The sequence below is a fragment of the Pseudorasbora parva genome, chromosome 22 (genome assembly GCF_024679245.1).
Source record: "Pseudorasbora parva isolate DD20220531a chromosome 22, ASM2467924v1, whole genome shotgun sequence".
In the NCBI taxonomy this organism is placed as follows: Eukaryota; Metazoa; Chordata; class Actinopteri; order Cypriniformes; family Gobionidae; genus Pseudorasbora; species Pseudorasbora parva.
The window spans coordinates 35,318,888-35,339,896 of NC_090193.1; the positions used below are offsets into that span (position 1 = coordinate 35,318,888).

The window sequence follows — 21,009 nt, forward strand, 5'->3', positions numbered from 1 at the left end:
TCTTAACTGATTTTTTTTCCATAAATATCCATGAGGAGACAAAATACTATAATTTTTTTTATTATTGTTACACTGTAAAAAATTATTGCTGTTTTTTGTTGGTTTAACTTAAAAAGTAAGTAACCTGGTTGCCTTAAAATTTTGAGTTTATTGAAATAAAAAAATTGAGTTGATACAATGAAGGAAATTTGTTTACTAAATAGAAACTCAAAATATTTTTGTATCTGAACCACATAAAACATTTGATAAATCAAGAAAAATGTTTCACTGCGTCATCAGGTATAAAACACACACAATTACCCAATATGCTTACAAAATCTTTTAATAATATTTTAATAAAGGTTGTCGAATCTCAAAAAATGTTCATTGTATTAACTTAAACATTTTATTTCAATTAACTCAAAATTTTAAGGCAACCAGGTAACTTTTTTTCTAAATAATTTTTTACAGTGTAGAAAAATCATGCACAATTATTTAAATATAAAAATGTTGACAGTCTGTGTCACCATGTTTTAATAAAAAATATTCAAAATTTGAAATGAATTGTCACATTTGTTTTAAGAACATTCTAATGATTATATCTGTTCACTGTAAAAAAAATATTTAGAAAAAAAGTTGAGAAAAAAGTTACCTGGTTGCCTTAAAATTTTGAGTTCATTGAAATTGAAATTTTGAGTTAATACAATGAACATTTTTTGAGATTCGACAACCTTTTTTAAAATATTATTAAAATATTTTGTAAGCATATTGGGTAATTGTGTGTGCTATTTTCATTATTTATCAAATTTTTTATGTGGTTCAGATACAAAAATATTTTGAGTTTCTATTTATTAAACAAATTCTTCATTGTATCAACTCACATTTTTAATTTTAATAAACTCAAAATTTTAAGGCAACCAGGTTACTTACTTTTTTAAGTTAAACCAACAAAAAACAACCACATTTTTTTACAGTGTTGTTGCTATTTTCAAAACTATTGGAAGATAAAGTAGCATGAAGTCATCTATATTTCTGTAAATATTGTTGTGTCCTACAGGTGTGGTGCCCAATAATCTGGGTCTACACAGCCTGCAACCTAGTCCAGTGGCTCCAGACAGCCAGGCTCAGTCTCCCACACAACTGCAGTACCGCAACAAAGTCCAGCACCGCCGATTCTCCATGGAGGTGAGTACTGCATCATATCCTCCTTCTCCATGCTAAAGCACAGCCAAGTGCTCTTTCAAGAAGCTTTGATGGAGACCTAGTGATCCTAACAGAACAACACAAGCTCTGCTTGTAATCTTATCCGAGTCCTTGCCAGAGGCACAAAAGCTTAGTTATCAAACGCTTTGTCTCTTTAAGGTGAGACCAGGTAAAATAAAAACAAAAAGTACTAAAGAGATGGCAGGTTTGTGTCTGACTGCCCTAAAACACTCCTTTACTACGGGAATCTCAGTTTTATGGAACCCCCAAAAATTAGATGAGGAAATATTACAGTTTGACGCTTTGCACAGAATGTTTGCATTCCCCATTTTGTTATGGAAATGTTATGAGGTCAGAAAAAATAATATATTACAGCACTTAAACGAACAAATGCAAAATTTCTTAAGGGAATGCAATAGATTTGCAAGAGAAATGCAAAATGTATGTTTTGGGTGCAAATGCAAAGTTTCTCAGTTATTATGCAATTGTTTTGGAGGAGAATTCAATGTATCTCGTGGAACGCAATGCTTTAGAGAAAGAACCCAAAGTTTCTCGTAGAATGCAATACTTTTGAAAAAGAACAAAGTTTCTCATGGAAGCGCAATAATTTTGTGAGAGAACAAAACGTTTCTTGTGGGAACACAATCATTTTGAGAGAGAATTGAATGTTTCTCATGGAACAATCATTTTGGAGGAGAATGCAACTTCTCGTGAAAAGCAATGCTTTTGAGAAAGAAAAAAAACGTTTCTTGTGGGAACGTGAACATTTTGCCGGAGAACACAGCGTTTCCCTTGGAATGCAAGACTTTTGAGAGAGAACGCAATGCTTTTGAAAAAGAACAAAGTTTATTGTGGGAGAGCAACAATTTTGTCGGAGAACACGTTTCATTTGGAATGCTAAACTTTTGTGAGAGAACACGATGTTTCTCATGGGAATGCAATACTTTTGAGGAAGAACAAAAAGATCTTGTGGGAACAACCATTTTGGAGAACGCAACATTTCTCGGAGGAACGCAATACTTTTGAGAGAGAATTCAGAATTTCTTGGGGGAAAGTAATAATTTTGAGAGAGAACAGAAGGTTTCTCAGGGGAATGCAATAATTTTGGAGGAGAGAACGCAACATTTCTCAGGGGAACGCAATACTTTTGTGAGAGAACGCAACATTTCTCAGGGGAACGCAATATTTTTGAGAGAGAAAACAATGTTTCTCGGGGGAACGCAATACTTTTGAGAGAGAATTCAGAATTTCTTGGGGGAAAGTAATAATTTTGTGAGAGAACGCAATGTTTCTCATGGGAATGCAATACTTTTGAGAGAGAACACAAAGTTTCTCGGGGGAACGCAATACTTCTGAGAGAGAATGGAATTTTTTTTTTTCCTCCCATTTCATAGTTTTTTTCCCCCATCACTGTTTCCCCTTAAGGGCTCTGTACAGTTTTTTGGCAAAGTAATATATTATTCAATACGTATTTGTATAATGCTTTTCACAAAACAAATCATTACTAATAAAAAAAATAGAGAAAAAAGTGATTCATTCAGTGCAATCTAAAAAAATATTCAGTGCGATTCTGTAATTCCGTGTCATATATGTCTCACAAATATCTCTACCTGCTAGAAAAGAGGATTCAAAATAAACCATGCCAACTGGATTGTCAAATGTCAAGAACACACTAATCAGAGCCTGCACTAGGCTCCTGCCTTGATCATCTTCCTCGTTTTTCTCCTCTATTCTATCATAATCATCCATGCGCTGATTCTATATCGGGTGTATGAGAGAAAAGCCTCGGTTGGAGGCGCTTGAGAAAGATGGAGTCCATCATTAAATGGAGTGGAAGTATTACCTGTAAGTTAGTCCAGAGCCACAAAAGACAGACTCGGCATTCGGAGTGTTCTTTGCCTCGGCTGTCAGCTTTCTTATTCAGTGGCCATGAATCTACAGGGAGAAAATTGGAATGAATGCCCTCTCCCATTTTTAAATGCGACGGCTTCTTTCTGCTCTCGCGAACCTTTTATCTGCACCAAGCACCCTTATTTCATTCCCACGGGCATGACGGGAGAGCACCGAGGAGAAAGGGAGGACTTTTTATTCCCTGGTTTTATTGAGAATCACTCGCTAGTTTTATTGCAAGACCATACAAACTCAGCCACAAGGCAGAACAGGAGGAATCACAGGAAATGCTCTCATTTTTCAGAGCACATAAGATTCCCCCTCATTGCTGTGCTATTTTTGGCCTTCGCCTAACCGTGCCGATGAATCGAGTTACGAACTAACTCCATCAGAGCTTCTTAAATGCGAGAAGATTGTTGGAGATACTTCAGCTCACTGCACTATACAATATTTTGTCCAACCCTGCCTCTGCGTATTGAGATTACACCACAGAATCCTTTATTGAGTGAGAGTCTTCACACTAGAGAAAAGTGACAGGTTTTCTCATTGTCATGCCGAGTTCGTCCTGGTAAGAATAGTCAGCTCTGCCTATAGGCGTAGAGTTGTGTTGCGCAGTGGAGAAAGCTGTCATATTCACCTTGACTCGCTGTGTTTTTATGTGTGCAAGCTGAACACTAATAGCTGACAGCTCTTTGATGTGTGTGCAGGATGTAACTAAAAGGATGTCTCTGCCCATGGATATTCGTCTCCCGCCAGAGTTTCTGAAGAAGTTACAGATGGAAAGCACTCCGCCATGCAAACCTCTCAGCCGCATGTCCAGAAGAGCCTCACTGGTTAGTAACCAAACTAAACTCACACAGATGATTAGTTAGAAGTCTAAAGAATGATGTGTCATAGTCTAAGCTATTACTAATATCTAGAGTAAGCCTAACACTCACACAATAATAATTCATTGGTTTGAGTAACAAATTGATTCATGAGTATTTAGAAAGTTTTTTTTAATACTAATTCACACATTTTAAGTAATCTGATTTGTTTCATTGTTTTGAATTTTATGAAAGGTTTTTATTTTATTTTATACAAACTTAAATTGAAATTAAACTGAACCTGGGATTCATATTTCACAGCATGCTTTACAATGATACTCAAAAGGGAGAGTAAATACTAAAGCGTCATTTATATAATGTGTGTGTGTGTGGGGGGGGGGGGGGGGGGTTGAGTGATGAGCTTGGTTTGAAAACAGCTATATGTTAAATGTTCAAAATGGCCATACTCATTCAGTAATTCATATGCTATGCAAATGCCATCAAAGTTTTGTGTTGCCAATTAACAAGTTAGCATTCATTGAATTAGCTAGATAAAGCTAGCCAACAACAAATCTGTTACAAAACCATGAGAACTTCCTAACTACATTTTTTGGAATCATAGACATGCAATAGTGTGCAGAGGCCTTGTTTATTTACCCGACAAAATATAAACCAACTTGTCACCATGACGGTAACACTCCAAAAAATAACAGAAACTCTTCCAAATTAGCATAAAGCATTACGCACTACTAAATCTGCCACTTAACTGTAATTAGGGCTGCACGATTTGGGGAAAATATATAATTGCGATTATTCTGGGTAAAATTGCGATTGCGATTTAAAATGCGATTATTGTTATTATTTTTTACAAATGAAAAGTTTGTGTATATAACATTTTGTGTTTTTATATTAATGTGACTAATAATAATTATTATGATTATTATTACTGCTAAAAATATTTTTAAAAATAAGAAATATTACAATTACAATAAAATTTTCATAATTACAAATAAAAAACAGTATGTCAGAATAAATATAACAATATAATACTAATACTAATTATTATTATTATTATTCTAATATTTTACAGAAAACTGCTGGGTTACCTATTAATATGCAGACAGCCATTGACTAAAAACATTAGAAAGGTCTAAGCCTAAGGAGTTATTGTAAAAAAAAAAAAAAAAAAAAAAAGATATATATTGTGTGTGTGTGTGTGTGTGTGTGTGTGTGTGTGTGTGTGTGTGTGTGTGTGTGTGTGTGTGTGTGTGTGTGTGTGTGTGTGTGTGTGTGTGTGTGTGTGTGTGTGTGTGAGCCTGTTTATGTGGTTTATGAGGACACAAATTTGTATAACTACATGGGTATTACACTGGTATTACACTATAAATGTGGTTTATGAGGACATATCAAATGTCCTCATAATTCAAATGGCCTTAAAAACATACTAAATGATGTTTTTTTGAGAAAGTAAAAATGCAGAATGTTTCCTGTGATGGGTAGGTTTAGGGGCAGGGGCAGTGTAAGGGGATAGAAAATACGGTTTGTACGGTATAAAAACCATTACGCCTATGGAGAGTCCCTGTAAACCACATAGACCAACATGTGTGTGTGTGTGTGTGTGTGTGTGTGTGTGTGTGGTTTATCTGTGATATCAATTAGTGATCGACCGATATTGATTTTTTATAACCGATACCGATACCGATTATTTGGATGTTTATTTGCCGAAAACCCGATATATAGAACCGATAGTTTATGAACGCTTCACTAGTTTGTGAAGAGGTTTGGCTCGTGTTGCTTTTTCAAACGTACGTTATAAGCGACTCGCAGTCTTTCAGACGGAGCAGCGTTTATCACAGAGCCGCTCTTCGCTAACACACTGGGCATTAATTTATTTAATTAAAATCGCAGCCTTTGAGATTTCATAATCGCACACAAGCCAAATCGCGATTGCGGTTCGATTTCGATTAATCGTGCAGCCCTAACGTTAATCTTGCACAATATATAACGCTTAATTTTACCTTTTACTCTCCCTTTCGAGTTCCATGAGCAAAGCATGCTGGGAAACAGAAATGCCAGCCTAGTTTCAGTTAAAAATTTAAGTTAGCCTAAATTAAAAGAGAAAGTTTATTAAAACTTAAATGAAACAGTTGTGTTTACTTAAATATATCAGTTCTGTAAACTTTAAAAAGAAAAAGAAAGTGCAAAATACTCATGAAAGATCATCTGACTGAACTAATTTGTTTACTTTAAAGGAACTGTATGTAAGAAACATATTTCAATAAATCATAAAATTGCCCTAATATGTCACTAGACATTAAGAAATCATGTTAATTTCAAATATTTATATCACTGACAACAGTAGTCCGGCCAGGATATTGTCATTTAAAAGTTGTTGTTGCAGCCCTCAACTGATGTTGATATGTTGTGTTTTGGCCTGAAGCTCCGCCCTCCACCGATCGACCAATCACAAGGTCAGTAGTGTTTGGTCATCCGGGTTGCCAGATCTGCTCTAGTTACCACAGCTGCAGATACAAACGTTCCTGCTGATCCTGCAGTATATCTGGCAACCTGGAGGCAGGGGGGGGGGGGGGGGGGGGGGGGAGACAGTGATTGCAGTACCAGTTTTGGCCACAATCTTACATACACTTCCTTTAAGTTTGTCCTACTCAAACCAATTAATTATTTTGACCCTTAAGGTTTACAGTGTGTGATAAAATTATATATTGAGTACTGAAAAGAACGAAAATGGATTGATGAGAATTTCAACATCCAGAACCCGACTTTTCCACTATATATCAATCCTTGATTTCAACTACATCAAACCATCTGCTTTTAAACTATAGGCTATCCTGTGCAAAAATAAAACTCAACAGGTTTGAGCAGGTTGGCCTAGTATTTCGGTCTACATTTTTTATACTTGGCAAGCATGCTCAGCTATAAAAATACACTGATTAATAACACAACATAAGGCACATTTACAGTGTTGCAGCAAGAACTGCTATAGCAAACATTACCGTATGAACCATACCAGAAGCCATTGCTCGCTCCACTCCACTTTAAACAATACTTACACACACTTTCAGTTCTAGCTCTTAAATGTGCTTATTTTCACACATTTTATTCATGCACTGCTTGGATAACAAACAATTCATAAATGTTTTTAACAAACTTTTTGCTAACACAGTATTCCATTCTTTTTCAGTCGGACATTGGCTTTGGGAAATTGGAGACCTATGTGAAGTTGGGCAAACTAGGAGAGGTGAGATGTTTTCTCTTCCCTGGGTGGCAACAAATGCTATAGCAGAAATTAAGAACATAAAACAGCAGTCTTCAAAATGAAGAATCAAATGTGTTCATTACGAGATTCCCTCCAGGCGATTACAGTGAATACGAGTCGTGTTGAATGTGGATTCTGATTTAATGGGCTTTTTTTTGGCATGAAGAGACATCAGTCTGTAATATGCTCAAAGCTGTACTGCGACTAGCCCGTCAATTTTCCATTAAGTGCAACAAAGCATGCTCATTGCAAATTGTGAGAAATAATGTACTACATACAACCCTGAGGAATACCATATCTAATGACTGTGTGAGGAAAAACCTGAAGTATTAGAAAAGTACTGGACACGGACTGTGGTGAATTCTCTTCAATAAAGAAACAAATAAGAGTAAAGCAGGTTTCATATCTTTATATCAGCAGTTATAAGCGTTTTCATTGGCGTCTAAAAGGTGCTTTCAGCTCGCTGGATTTCTAGGCCTGGAAAAGCCGTGGAAATGAATAAAATCGAAAAAAGTCATGGAAATTCATGCAATGTGGTTTTCCTAGTTATGCTCAGCTGAGCTCCAACACTTTCCATCAGCTAGAAATTGCTCTTTGTGAGTGAAATATCTGTAATATCATATTTAAAATTCCTTATCCTATTATGCATGTCATTTCGCTAACACTTTTATACAAATCAATTTACAAGGATTATTATTATAAGTCTTCCTAAGTGAATGATGAGGTAGAGTTCATGGATCTAACAAAGGCTTTAACACTTACATTACAATTAATAATTTTGGGGTCAGTCAGTTAAGAAAAAAAAAAGATATTCATATTTTTATTCAGCAAAGATGCATTCAATTAAGCAAAAGTGACAGTACAAACATGTATAATGTTACAAAAGATTTCTATTTCAAAAAAATTATTCCTATTCAGAGAATCCAAATATTTTTAATAGTAAAAATATTTTTAACAATATAACCATTGTATTGTATTTCTATCAAATAAATGCAGCCTTAATGCAAAAATATTTAAAAAAAAATCTTACCAACCCCAAACATTTTGAATGTTTAGTGTAAAACCTTTCAGTTAAAGCCCCACTTGGCTACTTTTGCTCTCGGGGTCCCCCTACAGTTTGGAAAAAATAATGTCCTCAACTACTGTCGTAAGAGCTGTCATCCTACAACAGGGGATGCCATCGCGCGTGCATTTGCTGACATGACAGCCCTGATAGCCCTGAACTAGTGATGCGTGGGTCGTCCCATAACCCGCGGACCCCGTATGTCTATTTAATGATCGCGGGTGCGCGGCGGGTTGTAAAAATATATACAGTGGTGCGGTGCGGGCCAAATAACATCATAAAAGCGTCCCGCGGGTCGGTGCAGCACTAACAGTTCCCCTGAACACTGCAAGAGGAGTTCTTCTGGCGTCGCGTGTGAAATGTCTTCATCCCAGGTAACGTTACAGTCAGTGGCATATGTTTCAGCATGTCATATGAATATAATTTCATGGGTTTTATTTTTTTCAAACGCCAAATAATCACGATGCTCACGTTTACAAGCCAGCGTCATTATAGTAGTCTATTGGTTACCGTTTTACAGAATCTATATGATACTTCAGTTCAATGTTTGAGTGGTAGCTCACCGTAACAAGCAGGAGAGCATCGGTCGGGCACGCCTCCTTCAGCTCACGCCGACGAGCAAACGCTGGTCACATGTTGATTCTCGTCCTGCCTTTAATCACAGCACTTTTTCGTTTCCTCTTATTGCTTTCCTCCAACAAAACCTTTTCTTTCTTATTTGTCTCTGCTGCTTCGGACATGACTATATTATCCGACGAACAAAGTTGGGCTCGCACGTCCGAATGTAAGGAAGTGTGTGTGTTGGTGGAAGTGACGTATATGCCGTAAAGCAGTCGAATTTTGTAGTTCTTTTTTTTTCTCGGGTTACTACCCGAAACCCGAAGTTTAAAAGTACGATAAAAAACGATACAGACCCCATCAGGCTATGGCAGACGTGTCATTCAACCTATTGTAAGTCGATTTATCATCACAAGAGTCTTAAAAAATATATTATGAAGGTTGAAAAGTTACCTAGTGCTGCTTTAACAGCCCACATCTTGAACCACACTGTTCATTAACCATCTCAAATTACATATTCCTTTAGATAAAGAAACATTGATACACTATTTATGGAAATGTTGAAACGTTCATAAATACAAGGACATTTTCTATTAACAAATGTTAATTTGATATAATACAAATTATGCTCAGCTCTGGCCAACATATAGGTACGCTCACCATTTTCTTTTTAAAGTAACAGCTCACCAGTTATAAATCTTTGTTGTTGTTTTTTTAAGTTTCAGACTAAACTTTGTAATATTCCAATCCAGTGGATTGCAGGTCTGATATGGTTTCAGAGAGTAAGAATAAAAACAATGTTGAATACAAAAATGTGTGTGTGTGTGTGTGTGTGTGTGTGTGTGTGTGTGTAGAATATCTTCTGTTTCCGAGAAGACTGACATTTTTTCTTCTTTCTGTCACACAGGGCACATATGCGACGGTATTCAAGGGTCGCAGCAAACTCACAGAGAACCTGGTGGCTCTGAAAGAGATTCGTCTCGAGCATGAAGAGGGCGCCCCGTGCACGGCCATACGGGAAGGTAGCGTCCTTCTCTCACACAGAAACAACTACGATTTCGAGCTCCCAGTTGTTCAAAAGCCAGATTGTCACGAAGAGTATACATTCTAAACTAGCGAGCCACAGGCGTCTTCTTCAACCACCCTGAATCACTCCATCTAAATGAGATGGTGTACGTGAGAGGGGTTGCTAATGGAAGATGCTGATGTAAAGCAAGGCTGCCCCCCAGTGGCTGCCGCACACATCTAATGCAGCTCACGCTGGAGAGGACGCACACAGGCGAAGGGGATAACAAAACACCACGATGCATTGCTTTACAAAACATGTCACAGGAGGTCCATTCTTTTGTAGCTCTAGGATTCAGGACAAAAATCTGATGTAAGCAGGGGACAAATGTCAGTTCATTCTCCCTTTAATCTTTAATCGTTTTTTGTTGCATTAAAATATTAATTAAAGAGGGGTAGATTATAAATTCATTTAATCACAAATTAGTTAAGTAAAATAAATTATACATTAAAAAAATTATATCAAGTAATAAGACATAGATATTAAATATATGCATTTGATTAGTTCTAAGTCGTTTTGTTGATTTGTGAGCATTTATACATACGCACACATATATACACATACAATATACTGTATACAGCATTATAACTGACGGGTGAAGTGAATAACACTGATTATCTCTTCATCACGGCTCCTGTTAGTGGGCGGGATATATTAGGCAGCAAGTGAACTTTTGTCCTCAAATGTTAATGTGTCAGAAGTAGGAAAAATGGGCAAGCGTAAGGATTTGAGCGAGTTTGACAAGGGCCAAATTGTGATGGCTAGATCTCCAAAACTGCACCTTTGGTGGGGTGTTCCCGGTCTGCAGTGGTCAGTATCTGTCAAAAGTGCTCCAAGGAAGGAACAATGTTGAACCGGCAACAGGGTCATGGGCGGCCAAGGCTCATTGATGCACGTGGGGAGCGAAGGCTGGCCCGTGTGGTCTGATCAAACATACTGGAGCTCAGATTGCTCAAGAAGTTAATGCTGGTTCTGATAGAAAGGTGTCAGAATACACAGTGCATCGCAGTTTATTGTGTCTGGGGCTGCATAGCCAAAGACCAGTCGAGTGCCCATGCTGACTCCTGTCCACCACCGAAAGTGCTAACAGGGGCACGTGAGCATCAGAACTGGACCACGGAGCAATGGAAAGAAGGCGGCCTGGTCTGATGAACCACGTTTTCTTTTACATCACGTGGATGGCCGTGTGTGTTTATATATAAACACACACAAACATACATGTAAACTGTATAGATATATGCATAAATACACATACATACATATTAAATAAAATCATAAATACATTTTAGAATTTATATATTTATATATTCATATACATATATAATATATATAGATCAAGATTTTTTCACATTGTTATTTCTATGTTTCTGTGAATAGCAAATATTTTGAATGTTAATGAATAACAACATTTTATTCTTCAGTATGAATTATTACCAAGCAACACTACAGCACTTATCTCTATAGCTTTTCTTATTTGAATGAAAATTCTGCATCCTGTTTGGCTCGATTTAAATTCAGGAACTGGATTAGCATTTCAATTTAATTCTGAATGTTGCACAACCCTGCTGGAGGTTATTGTTGATGTGGCTCATTGTCATATTCTTGTTTTGTTGTAACAGTGTCCCTGCTGAAGAATCTGAAACACGCCAACATCGTAACACTCCATGACATCATCCACACAGACAGATGTCTCACCCTTGTCTTTGAGTATCTGGTACGCCGCCACGTAACACAGCATTTCTTTTGAATGTTTTCACAACAATAGCAGGCTTTAGTTGAACTCTCACCTCATGCTTTGTGGTACTGGGTGAGGCGGTTTTTAAGTATTTTCCTTAGGGTCGTTGTTGACATCATATAACCAACTGTCTTTGCAGGACAGTGACTTGAAGCAGTACCTCGACAACTGTGGAAACCTAATGAGCATGTACAATGTGAAGGTAACAGCTCTCTCACCATCAACAAGCTTACCAATTAAAAGTCAACAGAGCTGTTCCAAACCCAGTTCACATAGACAGCTACCTTCTAAGACAGCATCCTAATGCAAAATAACACGAGAGAGACGTGCCTCACAATCGATTCTGACAGAGTCTGACATGTTAACAAGTTTTTAAGATAACAACAACAAGCAATTTGTCAATTGATTATGAGCAAAACACTGCTTGACAACATGCTCACAACCAATCAGAAGATATGTTTAATTATATAGTTATAACGAGCAGGATTTTGGACCAATGAAATTTCACTGGGCGGGGCTACAAACAGAACCAGAGAAGCAACCGCAACAGATATTAATCTCGTTTGCGATTTTTCTTTTTTATAGGGAAGGCTTTAATGGAAATTAGAGCATTGGAAACCCATAATTGACTAATTAGTTTGTTTAAATGACTAATAAGTCAATTTATTAAAGGAAATTAAATATAAATGAAGTGTAGATCTCTAGGTGACATTTCAAACACTGATTAACCGCATCTAATGATTTGGAAATAGGCCATATGTTTTATGAAAATGGAGAATTTAAACTGAAAAAATAATAAATTATTAAAAACTACACTTACAGCAATAATAAACTTTCCTAATTCTGTAACTAATAGCTTTTTGCATGTCACTTTATCACGATGTGCCTGAATAAAATTCAGTGTTAGACATAAAAAAGCATGTTTTAATAATAAAAAATAAAATAAAAATAATAATAAATAAATAAAATAAATAAAATAAATTAAAATAAATAAAATAAAATAAAATAAAATAAAATAATAAAATAAAATAAAATAAAATAGTAACACTAGTTTTGGGACAAATTCTCATTATTAACTAGTTCTTGCTTAGCATGCATATTTCTAGGATATTGGCTGTTTATTGGTACTGATAAAGCACATATTAATCCCTTATTCTGCATGACTATAATCTACATCCCTTAATCACCCAATGCTTAAACAACTACCTTACTAACTAATAAGCACTAATGAGGAATTTGAGGCAAAAGTCATAGTTAATAGTGAGAATAGTATCCTAATCTAAAGTGAAAACAAAATAAAATCGAAAACAGTATTTACACAAACATCATCTATATTTGTCAGTATTGAATTAAAAAGTATAGTTACATTTACCATCGACTGCTGAAAATGTTGCAATGCATTCTGCAATTGCACTATTTGCAGTGGATACTCGTGATGCTGCTGAGTGAGGAATGCCAAAATAAGGTATCTTAGAAGGCAGCCTACATTTTGGGTGCAATAAAATGCAGTCTTTGTTGGTAGTTCAAGTTTTAGAAGTGCTAACATCCACCTCTCTGTCTTTGTAGATATTTATGTTCCAGCTTCTTCGTGGTTTATCATACTGTCATAAGAGGAAGATTCTCCACCGGGACCTGAAGCCTCAGAATCTGCTCATTAATGACAAGGGAGAACTCAAACTGGCAGATTTTGGTGAGACTTTCTTACAAGGCCTTAATATTCACAGGTGTGATTACTTTGGTGTGTTGTACAAAGAATATCTAGATGTTTTTAGCACATTCCCCAGCAGTGGTCTGCTATGTGACTTTTATTGGCTCATGGCTGGAATTGTGGGTTTCCCAGCAACGTCTGTTCATCGCTTTAACTATCCGTCTTATCTTGCTTGTTAGGTTTGGCCAGAGCAAAATCAGTCCCAACAAAAACCTATTCGAACGAGGTTGTGACCTTGTGGTATCGACCCCCTGATGTTCTACTGGGCTCCACGGAGTATTCCACACCGATAGACATGTGGTAAGATGTTTCTCGAATAAACCGCTGCTAGAATACATTCAACATAGCCGTGCATATATGACATCGGCCACAATCTGCTGCTAACACTATTGATATTATTCATACACAGTGCTTACAGACTAGAAAAATGTTAGGCTATAATATAAAACCCCATATCTAGAGACCAGACCAGACCAGAATATCATATACTGGAAAATGGACTCTTTTGACTCAGTATTAGCAAAATCCCAGAAAGCACAAACACACTGTAGCAAGCTAACCATTTGCATAGACAAGTTTTACCAACTTAATTGAGAAATTAGTTAAATTATTTTAACTATGTACATTCAAAAATGTAAAGCTTGTAGGTTTCCACTGAATGAAGCCCTAGCTTGACGCTTTGTCCACTCTCTTCGTCCGAATCCACAGAAATAAATCCACAGAACCACTTGTGTGAAAATGTATCTTTTTACTCGATTAGCAACAAAACCATAATCACAAGAATATTACAAAAAATAAAACGATTAATTAACGAGAGAGAAAAGGTCAAAAAACTGTGAGGCTCCACTCTCTCCATGCCTGACTCCGATCACCGCAAAACTTTTTTCCTTTCCTCTCACCATTCTCGCGAGAGTCTTAAAGGTAAATGCGTTTAAAGGTAAAAACGCCAAAATGGTCCTATATTCCTCAAATATCACTAATGTATTATAAATGCACTGTAAATTATACACACACATTTTAGATAATTACACAATTAACTCCTTGCATTACTGTGAATATATTAACTGCATCAACCTAATGCAAATATCCCTTTCAATTTTCTCCACATAAATGAATAAGGTAAATTACTATTTAACTATGTAAATAAAATAATGTATTTATTGCATTTAGGCTTCTACATTAAGTATTTGCAATGCATCTCTGTTGATGATTTTTCATAATGTGTTTTCTTCAAATTCCTTAGAAGTAGCAATCTGTTCATTGTGAAAACAATTACATTTAATTGGTTAAAAAAAATATTCGCGCAACAAGCCAGATTCAAATAGTTAAAAAGTATGAGATTGGTTTACAAATAATAAATGGGATATATTGATAAATATTAGAGCTGTCAAAATTAACACATTAACATAAATGCATTTTAACACCACTCATTTTAATAATGCGCGATTAACGCAGCGCGCGTTTTTTGTTTGATCCGTGCCGTAGACGTAAAGGGTGCAGCAGAAAACATTAATAGGGCAAGAAAAGGGTTAACATTACTACTCTGAAACAAGTGCAGCCTATACATAAGCTACCATATTTTCTGCTTAACATTTATTAGACTCCAGGTCGAAAGAAAAGTGTGTTTTTACACTGAGCACATTCTCTGCAGTCCGAGCGCAATGCACTGCAAGCTCACTTTCGCTCATGTCAGTAAATCATCACCACTTACATTACATGTGTTTTACTAAACTAAATACATTACAATCGGCTAAAACGAATACGCAGGTTACTTTTCTGAATAAGAGCGCTCCCGAGTCCGTGTTTCTCACACAGTTAACATGAATTGCGGCACAGTTCGTTGCACACACACACATAGAATACTGCATTTCAATAGATCACAATATATTCCTACTCGCTACAATCTCCTCCAGTATGGTGTGGTTCTGGTGCGCTCTCAGGTCCGCATGACGGCTTTGACATTACCAATTTTTCATTCGAACAGTGCCCTGTTCTGAACTAAACTGCCAGTGTAAAAACCCCCTTTATTTATATTTTTAAATGAGAGAAATCACTGCTTATTCAGAATTTTTAAGCTTAGGCTTAAGAGACATGAACAAGTTCTTTAAAAACTATTATTAACCTTTGATACATGTCTAGTCTTTGTGCTTTGTTGAATATGGTTTCAACAGTAATAAATATTTGCATAAAGCATGCATATTTGTCCATACTCATGTTGATTAGAGTATTAAAAACTATTAATTTAAGATACATTTACAACTGATAAAAATGTGAGAATCACAATTTAATATTTTAATCGATTGACAGCCCTAATAAATATATATAAATTGTGGTGTTTATTTTAAACACATTGAACTTAATAGTTCTACTATCTAAATCTCATTCTTAGTAGTTTGATATATCTATGACTGTCAAAATACGTATCACGTGTAATCCAAATGGATAGACATTTTACACACAATTAAAATACATAACTCTCATATGTAGGATTAAAAATGTATTAAATGTGGTTAACATGAGACAATCGTGTTGTCAAATCTCATCTAACATAGAAGTTTGTAAATATAACACATGCGCATGTGTGTGAGAGAGCGCGAGTGCACGTGTATACACATAAAAACACACACCAACTTTTATGTTACGCTATTAATCCAAATGAATTGATTTGACAGCACTACTTTTATTATGAAGTGTTTTAGAGACGATAGCTGGACTAAAATTGCCATCAAAGGAACTTTTTTGCTCTTTCAGCACTCAAACAAAATCAATTTCAGTCTATTTCATTTATTTATCATCTCATGCCCAAAGAACTAAATGAATGGGTTCATATAACCTTTTGTTTTGGTGGGGGGAAAAAATCCCATTTATGGACTTTATGAAATAATACATCAAACCTTCTTTTGATCATGCCAAAGAGCTCTTGACTGTTGCTCAGTCCTCCAGAAGAAACATTAAGTTAGAAAATTGAATTCTGTCTTTCCTGACACAACCTTTTAACGTCACATACGCACTCTGACACGCGCTCCTCGGGCAACCTTGGATAGCTGACATGGACTCGGACATAAATGCTTTTTTAAAGCTAAGCCGTCCTGTTCGATAAAAATACCGTGTTGTTTAATCCTCAGGATTAGTCCAGTGGGCTAATCAATCCGAGCGTGACAGCAGCCACATGTGTCTTTCCCGTATCTCCACCTCACAGCTTTCCCGAGACAACCCTCCAGTCAAGCAGACGTCAAACTGTGATAGGAAAATATTCTCAGATAAGACATCTGTGACAGTCCTGATCTGATATATTCAAATGCTGTCTGCGGGGTTCATTTAAAAGATTTGATGTATAGAATAACAGCACTGAAATTAAAAGAGATTTTATGATCATAACATGGTACAATGATGGATGTCTCTCTCTGTATGACTAGGGGCGTAGGCTGTATCATGTACGAAATGGCAACAGGGCGTCCCATGTTTCCTGGGTCGACTGTCAAAGAGGAACTTCACCTGATATTTCGGCTAATGGGTAAGAGAGACATTTCAAGTCCTTTTAATGTATAAATTAAACACCACTGCTACATGTAAACATTTCAAACAACAAAAGGTGGCATTTATTGCTCATTTATGGCACATTAAAATAATTCATGTTGGTTGAAAATATAGTAGGGATGCACTGATATGAAAATTGTGGGTTACACCGATAAACAGTATCATACATTTTGCCTGTTACTCACTTAAAAAGTAACTTACTGAGGTACTTAGTTACTTTTTAAGAAAAGTAATGTGTTGCCTTACTTTTGTGTTACTTTTTCTCACCTGGGCTGGGCTTGTTTTTTAGTGTGTTTTTTTATAAGAATTTTTTTTTATTTTTGAGTAAATGAAAAGATCTTTTCACACTAAAATTCAAATAATAAGCCTCAGGCTGAGGTAAAAATGCAAATTCACGCATGTACAGTAGAGGACGCAGCTCAAACAAACGTTTCAGCTGCTGCGATTCTGGATAACAGAAGAATAGGAAACACCAAAAAAACAAGTCATTTAAGTATTTACTTTACTAGTTACTTAAAAAAAGTTATCTGATTACATAACTCACGTTACTTGTAATGCGTTACCCCAACACTGCTGATAGCAGATAATTCTTTATATTTGAAGCCGATTTATCTGAATTCAAATGTTTTTTGAGAGCCTGATTACAAAAACATCACTCATTTTAATTGTATGTACCCTATATGACAGACTTGCACTGAACACACCTTTTTGAAGTGATTTCAAGAATATTTCAAGCAATTCAAAACCATCATAGCGAACAGTGCACATCTGAAGTGTCTCAGCTGAAGGATATAATGCATTATTTATAGGCTATAATATATCAGCCAAATTTTATCATCGGGCTGATTTGACAACATTAAAAAACATATCGGCTGATACTGATATGGTGGCAGATACATAGTGATTCAAAAGTTGACCATTCAAACATTTTTGACCATTTAAAATTTGGTTGGTAAGGTTTTAATGTGTTTTGGGAGTCTCTTATGCTTATCAATGCTGTATTTATTTGATGGAAAATATAGCACAAATAGTAATACTTCAAAATATTACTATCATTTTTTAAACTTTTGTTTCTATTTAAATATTTAAAATGTAATGCACTCCTATGATGCAAAGTTTCTGAATTTTCTGAAATCATTATAATATGCAAATTTGAAAATGAAAGTCACTTTTGATAACTGTATCCTGGCTGAATAAAAAAACAAAACTTTTGAACAGTACTTGAGACGAGTCTGAAATACTTCACCACTCTAATGTAGTCTGCCAGACTTTTGGATATCGGCATAAAAAAAAGAAGCTTGCAATGTTTTTTATTAACGCAAAAAACACTTGATGCCACCTGCACAGATTTTGGTTTGTATCCATAAGTAATTTTCACAAAAATAAAATTACACAGATCCAGTGATTACATGCTCTTCAAAATCACTCGTTCCATCAGCCAGCTATCTTGTAAACATGACAACCTGTGCACTTCGATTCCAGCCAACCAGATCATAGCTTGCCAGATGAACAAAACAGTCTGCAATTTTTTTATACGATATGCATCAGCGGTCAGTGAACAGACTGCGGGTGGTCCATAGGTGTACGTCTGAAGCTTAATGGAGGTCTAATTATCTCACTGTAGGACACTTACTAAAAAAGTACTTTTTTCCGTATCCAGGCACCCCAACTGAGGAAACCTGGCCCGGAATCCAAGCTAATGAGGAATTCAAATCCTACCTGTTTCCTCAGTACCGAGCACAAGCGCTCATTAATCATGTGCCCAGGTACCACAGAAACACTGCAGGCTGACTTTTCATGCAACAGGACTTAGCTTTAGGCTCCTTTAAATACAATGTGGAAACAAAAACACGCTTGTATCTATAAATCAACAATACAGGAAAACAGTATGTTTTGGAGACTTTGCATGCTATGAATTATACTGCCCAGCCAAAAAAAAAAAAAAAAATGTTGCTGTTTGGATTTAAATAGGGAAATACTTTAAGAATCTACAATTGGATCATTATTGCAATGATGTTTATGTTTCTAGCATGTTATATGTTTGACAGCAGTTCTTCCAAACTTGATTGATGGAGTCAACCATGTAGGAAGACATATCATGGCCATATTTCGGGATGGCAATGTCAAGATTTATCAGGCTTGAACTCTGAAAGATTGGTTGGGAAGGAGCATGAAGGATAATTTTCCAAAGAGTCCAAACCTTAAATTTATTGAATTTAATTCATTCTTTGGGATGTGCTAGAGAAGACTTTACAGAGTGCTGAATGTAATACAAGATCTTGACAAAGATTGATGGAAATAAAATGTTATTTCCATATAGAACTAATGCCAAATATATAACCGACTTTCTTTCTTTTTTATTTGGCCAGGCAATGTAGATGGTGAATTTTGTAATATACAAGCTTTTTTTCCATTTCAAGGCTTGACACGGAGGGGATAGACCTTCTTTCAGCACTGTTGATGGTAAGTGAATTAATCTGAAACATCACAAATTGTGACTTATTTTGAATTGAGCTACTGAGTTGCTACATGGAAGTAAGCAAACTTTCTTGCTTACTTGCATCAAACATACTCCAAACTGAATAGAGTTACAGCTAAATGTTTGTGCAATTAAACCAGACAGGATACTATTCAGGTAACTGTAATAAACATATCAAAAGCTAGCTTGATTATCGTTTATGCACTTGCATTGAGTACAACTTTACTGAAAAAGCAGATGTACGGTGTACACGTCTTTCCTTTTCTTGGAATGTCAAGGTGGAGCCAATATAATATGAGACAGATTTACGCAATAAGCAATTTGCCAGTCTACGTCAGATGTCCCTTGTGGGGAAGGGATGTACTGAGAATAGTCTAAAACCACACAGATACTTAGCCAGCGGTGGTACGGTTTAGAAATGCCCTGCGGATGAAAGAGGCCATCGGAAGATCATTTACAGCAATATAGCAGCACTGCTGACATCACAGCACACAATTAAAACAGGAATATTATTGCTTATTTTGATAGAAATTTGTAAACAAATCACTACAGATCCATCTGATAAAGTGTCAGTTCGTTGTTAAAAACACTGCAGTCCAAAAATCATGAATCTTAACAGATGATAACAATAATGCTAGGTATGCGACCAACCATGCATGCAAATTAGTTGACATTGATATTCATGTCAGATAAATGCCACCATTTGCTAGGTCTCCAAATAGCATACAACAACGGCATTACAGCCCCGTGAACTTCAACACTTCATTTACGTCATCTCAAGCGCAAAACAAATTCTTCAAACGTTTTAAGCCTGAACAATAAATGTGACCATTCCGATAACAAAATAACAATAACAATAATAGTGTTAATAATAGAAAAAAAATTATAATTTTTGGCAACACTTTACAATAAAGTATAATTTGTTAACATGAACTAACAATGAGCAATACATTTGTTACAGTATTTATTAATCTTTGTTAATGTTACGCAATTAAAATACTTTTTTTTGTTCATGTTAGTTCACAGTGCTTCTAATTAACTAATACAACTTTTGATTTGAATTATGTATTAGTAAATGTTGAAATTAACATTAACTAAAACTAACAGAGTAAAGTATTGTTCATTCTTAGTTTCGTTAGTAAAGAAATGAAACCTAATTGTAAAGTGTTACGTAATATTTTAGTTTGTATTTTTATTATTATAAAAAAGTATGCCATGTTCGCACAGGTGTTTCAATTATTAAAGATGTATTAACAGGTAAATTAAAAGATCAACTACTAATCAATTAAAATAGTATTGTTATTACTATTAATAAATAATAATAATCAACAAGCTTATATATATATATTTTTTTGCGTAATTAATTTAAGCGTTAAAGTCCCGTAATTAATTAATCTTAATTAACATGTTAAAGTCCCAGCCTTAATATATATATATATATATATATATATATATATATATATATATATATATATATATATATACACATATATATATATATATATACATATATATATATATATATATATATATATATATATATATATATATATATATATATATATATATATATACACATATATATATACATACATATATATATATATATATATATATATACACATACATATATATATATACATATATATATATATATATATATATATATATATATATATATATATATACACATACATATATATATATA

General features: G+C 35.2%; 1 protein-coding gene across 1 annotated transcript in view; it reads left to right on the forward strand.

The window, feature by feature from the left end:
- Positions 1-21,009, forward strand: part of cdk18 (cyclin dependent kinase 18) — a 79,557-nt gene that overhangs the window by 53,375 nt on the left and 5,173 nt on the right. The window contains exons 3-13 of the mRNA XM_067430891.1: positions 1,037-1,164; positions 3,780-3,905; positions 7,081-7,137; positions 9,684-9,798; positions 11,462-11,556; positions 11,717-11,779; positions 13,144-13,267; positions 13,465-13,585; positions 16,702-16,799; positions 18,483-18,588; positions 19,243-19,285. Of these exons, the coding sequence (XP_067286992.1) occupies positions 1,037-1,164; positions 3,780-3,905; positions 7,081-7,137; positions 9,684-9,798; positions 11,462-11,556; positions 11,717-11,779; positions 13,144-13,267; positions 13,465-13,585; positions 16,702-16,799; positions 18,483-18,588; positions 19,243-19,285 (1,076 nt within the window). The remainder of the gene's footprint in view (positions 1-1,036; positions 1,165-3,779; positions 3,906-7,080; positions 7,138-9,683; positions 9,799-11,461; positions 11,557-11,716; positions 11,780-13,143; positions 13,268-13,464; positions 13,586-16,701; positions 16,800-18,482; positions 18,589-19,242; positions 19,286-21,009) is intronic.